This window comes from Zingiber officinale, chromosome 1A (genome assembly GCF_018446385.1).
Source record: "Zingiber officinale cultivar Zhangliang chromosome 1A, Zo_v1.1, whole genome shotgun sequence".
NCBI classification, from domain to species: domain Eukaryota; kingdom Viridiplantae; phylum Streptophyta; class Magnoliopsida; order Zingiberales; family Zingiberaceae; genus Zingiber; species Zingiber officinale.
The window spans coordinates 186178558-186184557 of record NC_055987.1 but is presented as its reverse complement, the minus strand read 5'-3'; the positions used below and the strand labels follow the sequence as shown (position 1 = coordinate 186184557).

Sequence of the window (6000 nt, the reverse complement as noted above, 5' to 3'; positions counted from 1 at the left end):
CTAAGCGGTATGAATTCTAAAACACAAAAATCTCACATATAGGAAATACAAGAATAAGAAGATCTAGTTTCATCAAGAACATGACATAAGAAAGTAAATACATAAATATAATGATAAAGACACTTATTGAAGAGTCATATTTTTATCTTTTAATGTCGTTTAGAAAATCTTGAGGAAGAAGAAGCGGAAGTAAATATGGCGGATATTCCAAGAGGTTTAGGGGATGACGACTCCGAAAATCTTCTTGTCAATGGGGAATAAAAAACTAGGTCAAGATTCTTCCCTAAACCCTTGGGACTAACTTTATATATAGTAGACATCTATTATCAATCTATAAATAATAATAGATACGAAACTATATGTCTCTATATATAATGAACATTTATTATCAGTATATAGATGATAATATATGTGAAACTATAAGTTCTACATATATAAAATCTATATTCATACCATCGAACCCAATAAACCTAAATTAAATTAGGTTAATGAATTCAACATCTCATGCTCCTCAAAATCACCCTTCTCATTTTAATATTGATAATAAATTTTACGCTATTTGATTTTTATTATAATTTATTTATTTATTTTGTTATTGATATTTGTAACCGAAGTACCTATTTAATAAGTTCATTCTTTATTATTTTAGAATATTTTTTCTAATTGGGATTTTTTGGATGCTCATTTTGATTAGTTTAAATAAAAGTTAATATTTGTTTGTTATTTTATTATATTTATACCGATAATAATGTTAAATTTTAAACGATCATTTAATTAGAATAAAATAATTAAATCTTGTTTGCATTCAAAATAAATTAATAATTTTATTGATTATAAAAACATTATCAAAACTTAAATATAAAAATTTAATTAATATTTTACATCTTGAAAATTAAATTTTTATATAAAAATTTATCTATCTTTAAAAATTAATATTTATTTTTTATAAAAAAAATATATATATTAAGGACCTGAATATATTTTTTTTATGACTTGGGGCCTCTGGTTACTGCATCTAAGTGATTACATAATTAAAGCTGCAAAAACCCCACGTCCTTTGAACTTTTTGTCTCCCACTTGGATTTTACCAACACCGACACTCTCAAGATATATAATTAAACTTCTTTTATTTCTTAATTATGTTCCATAAGTTAATTTCTCAATTAACTTCATTTTGCACATTTTTCACAATGAAGTGGATTAGTGTGATAAACAAATTAAATGTTCGTGAATAAATTTAATGTATGATTTAATAAGAATTTATTTATGTTCGTATGGATAATCAAATAAAAAATTCAAACAACTCGCTAAATTAAATGAATAAGTTGAATATGTACATATTCGACTTGTTAATGCTTATAAACATAAATTGTAGTCCCCACAAGCATAGTCATGTCGGTATTGAATAGTAGATTGTCATATAAGAGTATAGATCAAATCGTTGAGGAAACAATCTTTTAAAGAATAAAATTTCTCCCACCTTGAGAGTTTGCTTAGTCAGCATAATTTATTCTCTTTATCTTGTTATAAGTAGATTGTGAGGGGCGTTTGGGGTGAATTAGTCGATGAAACAAGATTAAAAATATAAAAATTTTAAATAGATTTGAATTGAGAGCTTAATAATATCTAAACAAATTGAGTTCAATCTAAACTTAATTAAATTCAAACTCAAGCTTAAACAACTATTTTACATGACTTAGTTTATTTTAGATTTGATTTAGTTTGGCTTTATTTAATGCCTTCTTGATAATGCTACATGTAATATTCTCTCAAGTTAATATAGTTGATATTTATACATGATGTTACTATAATAGATTATGCAGTCTATTTCTAGTATATACAAAATGCACAATGAATTAATTAATCCTTGGACTACTACACTAAGTAAAATCCTCTATAATTTATCTTCTTTTTAAATTACATGGACAATCTTAGTGGTAAAAAGTAAATACGTTTGTCCCAACGCTCCCATCAATTCGTCCTAGGACTAACACGGAGAAAGTAAATGACGAACGACTACTAGTCTTTGGAATAATGACTAATACATAAGAGAGGTATTTATCTCAATTTTATCGAGATTCGAATTCCAGAACTCATGATGATAACACTTTATATGTTAATCATTAGACCATTCCAAGAACACTACATGAACACCCCCGAATTATCACGGTCTTGCTTGAACGATAATGCAACCTACAATGCAATTAGGCCATCTGCAACGCTGTTAATACTCAGCGTTAATATCCACGTGGTTACATTGTTTATGTACTGTTCCTTTAACACGTTAAAGAAATTGAACGGTGTTAAAAGACTTACATATTAAAAAAATTATATATATATATTATATATATATATATATATATATATATATATATATATATAACACGTTAATAACATTACATATACTCTTAGTCTTATAAGTCAAAGAATTGGTTGTGGCTCAACATGAAAGCTAACTGAACTAAATTTATATTTTCAAATCTATTTTAAATAGTAAATATTAATTTCTGAAGATTATTACAAATGGTTCAGGCTGAAACCCAGTATACAAGCAAGGAGACCGCGTGATCTCAGAAATCAATACGCATGACAAGAAGACTTGTGGATTCATCATTTTTCACACAGTACATCATATATTCCATTGTCTGTCACCCAACAGCTTTCATTGAACTCGCCTTAATCCTCAATATATCGAGAGTGCAGAGAAGATCCCGGCTGGTTACGTTGGAGCAGATCAGAGATGGTGACCAAATTGAGGTTGATTCGAAATGGCAACCAATGCAGAAAATACAAGCACGCAGCCGTCGCCGCCGGGTTCTTCTTCGTCGCCATGGCTTTCTTGGTGGTGTACAAGCCCCAGTCACTTGCCGTTCCTAACTGTAAGCTTCGCCGGATTCATCATCTTTCTCTTCAACTATTAGATCAGTTTTTTACTTTTTCCCTCTCTCTTTAATTACATGGTTGGTTTTGCTTTTGCAGTCGGGTTTCGGGCATCCATCGCGAATCCAGATTCAGGGAGCAATATGGTGAACGGAGAAGACGATCATGCGAGAAATTCTCTAGCATCTGGTAATCTGATTAATTCTCTAGCATTGCAGGAAGGAAAAAAAAACAGAGCAGAGAAGACATAATTATTCCTCATGCTGCAGGAAGAAATGATGATAAGGAAGAGGCGTTCTCGGAAAATTATTACATTTCTGACTCAAAAAGTATTTGTTTATGCCAATACGCTGCGTTTTGCTTCGTTAATTGTCGAGGCAGAAAAATTGTAATGTTTACTGAAATGTTGCAGAGGAAAGTGGGAGAGAATTTAAAGATACGATGTTGAATCAAGAAACGATGCACGTTGAACTCCCAATTGCCTCGAACTCCACTGCTCCCATGCAATTAGGTAATTCAATATGATTGGATCAAACAGGATGAAGACGTTGATGGAAATTTGATTTTTTTTTTTCTTTTCTTTTTCTCTGATTGATTAATGTGAAGCTGCCGGAGAAGCCATTCGAAGGAGGAAGCCACTGTGCGACGTTTCGGACCCGCGCGTCGACATCTGCGAGATGAGCGGCGACATCAGGATCGCCGGAAACTCTTCTTCTATCCTATTTATTGAGCCCGAGGCGGCGGCGCGGCCGCCGGAGCAATGGCGAGTCCGCCCTTACCCTCGGAAGGGCGACGACACTTGCCTCGGCGGCGTCAGACAGTTCGCCGTCGTCAGCGCGCGCAGCGACGGCGCCCCGCAGTGCACCGTCGACCACGGCGACGTCCCGGCCGTCGTCTTCTCCGTCGGCGGCTACACCGGCAACCTCTTCCACGACTTCACCGACCTGCTCGTGCCGCTCTTCGTCACCGCTGGCCCCTTTCACGGCAAAGTATGTTAAAATTGCCCGTAATCTTCTATGTTCTGATATAAATAAATGATCTCAACGGATTTTGTCAAGATTCAATTCGTCGTCGCGGATTGGAAGAGCTGGTGGATCAACAAGTACCTCGTCGTCTTCCGTAAATTGACAAACTACCAGTTGATGGATTTGGAGCAGCAGAGTGCCGGGCAAGTGCATTGCTTCAAACAGGTGGTGGTCGGACTTCGAGCTCACAAGGAGTTCTTGATCGATCCTGCCAGATCGCCCAATCGCTACACCATGGCACGCTGCATGATTTCGATCTATTCGAGAAAACATTCAAATTCAAATTCAATAAAACAGCAATAATTTGACAATGTCTAACAGGTGGATTTCAAGAGGTTCATGAGGATCGCGTTCTCGTTGGAACGAGACGCGCTGAATAACGCCACCGACGGCGGCCACCTCCCCCCGCGCCGGAAACCGAGACTCATGCTGATCGCGAGGAAACAGTCGAGGGCGTTCACCAACGTGCCGGAGATCGTGGCCATGGCAGAGGAGCTAGGATTCGAGGTCATGGTGGCGGAGGCGGACGCGGGGTCCGACCTGGCGCGCTTCGCGGGGGTGGTGAACTCATGCGACGTGATGGTGGGCGTGCACGGTGCCGGGCTCACCAACATGGTCTTCCTGCCGGCGAACGCCACGGTGGTGCAGGTGGTGCCGTGGGGCGCGCTGGAGTGGCTCGCCATGCTGGACTTCGGGAACCCGGCGAAGGCGATGGGGCTCCACTACGTGCAGTACAGCATCGGGATCGAGGAGAGCACGCTGAGGGAGAGGTACCCGAGGGGCCATGCGGTGTTCACCGACCCGATGTCGTTCCACCGCCGCGGCTTCGCCGTGGTGCGGTCGACGTTCATGGTGCGGCAGGATGTGAAGCTGGACGTGAAGAGGTTCCGGGAGCTGCTGGGGAAGGAAGTGGGCCACATGGTCCAGTAGTTCTTCTTCCAGTCTTTAATGTTTATTAAAATTAATAAAATCATAAACATTGCAATTTTCAGTGGAAAATTTAAAATATTATTTACATATATAATTAGAGGATTTTTCTTTCTTAATATGCTACAAAAAATTAACTGTAGTCAATCACAATATTACACTTAAATATCTATATTTTTAATTGGCATATATTCAGCTTAATCGATTAATTCATTCTACACTTATTATTATTTTTTATTGATTGTATTTCAAGCAATATTATGGGTATTTAATTTTCGAGCAATCAAACGGCCCCAATTGCACGAGTGAAGGGGCCCACTGGACTTTCCAATGAATGATATTTTTATACATTTTAAAAACGCATAACTAATATTTTATGGCTTTGGCGGTTATATAATACAAAGAAACAAAAGGAATTTTGTACGCTGACAAAGACACGCTAAATGGATGGATTATCGTCATTGATGGGAGGTGAATTTGCTAATTGTAAATTCGAATTGGGTGAAAATTACTTTTCCTTTTTATCTAAAGTTTTACAAATTAATATAATGGCTCTAATAAAATTAATCTTTTCGCCTAGAATTAGAATCTTCTATGTTGGTAATTAACATCTCGATCTCAATGGCATAAGAGGACAGGCCTTACTACTTGTTTAGCCCCTACAATTATAAGTCGGCCATCTTTTGATTGAGATGGCGGGCCAAGTGGAGAGCGATGAACCTATTGTGTTCTATATAGCAATAAGACAAATTGGACCACACCACTTTGATCGAAATTAATTAATAATTTTTTCCCCTCTTTGATTTATAAAAATCAACTCAAATCCGAATTCCTCCCTAACTCGTCCAACAAATCGGGGCCGAACCGGGCGAATCTACCAAATAACGGCCAGCATTTCGTGGCGCTGTAATCGCAACAAAAAAGGGCTCCGGAAAGAAAAAATAAATAAAAATCGTGTCGGGTTTTCCCAGGACGATACCGTTACAAACTCGGCAGCGGCGTAGCTTGCCACGTCATCGAATTCTCACATAATGGAATGTTTGGAACGGTGTTGCGTGGCCGGCAGAGAACACGGGATGCATGTTTTTTTATTTTTGATATCTGTGGGGGCGACAGTTGGGATGCAGTCGATAGAAGCGATTCGTGTTTAAAATCGAGGATATTTTCG

The 6000-nt window shown here is 37.5% G+C and overlaps 1 protein-coding gene across 1 annotated transcript; it reads left to right on the top strand.

The window, feature by feature from the left end:
• The first annotated feature begins 2639 nt into the window (after window positions 1–2639).
• On the top strand, window positions 2640–4904 carry LOC122013385 (alpha-1,3-arabinosyltransferase XAT2-like). The gene is made up of 7 exons (XM_042569648.1): window positions 2640–2879; window positions 2980–3069; window positions 3150–3209; window positions 3293–3391; window positions 3487–3869; window positions 3939–4142; window positions 4227–4904. The coding sequence occupies exons 1-7, from the start codon at window positions 2741–2743 to the stop codon at window positions 4833–4835; spliced, it is 1584 nt and encodes a 527-aa protein (XP_042425582.1). The 5' UTR covers window positions 2640–2740; the 3' UTR covers window positions 4836–4904.
• The last annotated feature ends 1096 nt before the right edge of the window (window positions 4905–6000 follow it).

Coding starts and splice junctions, on each gene's coding strand:
- LOC122013385 (XM_042569648.1), top strand. CDS start 2,741: ATGGTGACCAAATTGAGGTTGATTCGAAATGGCAACCAATGCAGAAAA. Junction 3,392..3,486: donor CACTGCTCCCATGCAATTAG/GTAATTCAATAT, acceptor ATTAATGTGAAG/CTGCCGGAGAAGCCATTCGA. Junction 4,143..4,226: donor CGCCCAATCGCTACACCATG/GCACGCTGCATG, acceptor AATGTCTAACAG/GTGGATTTCAAGAGGTTCAT.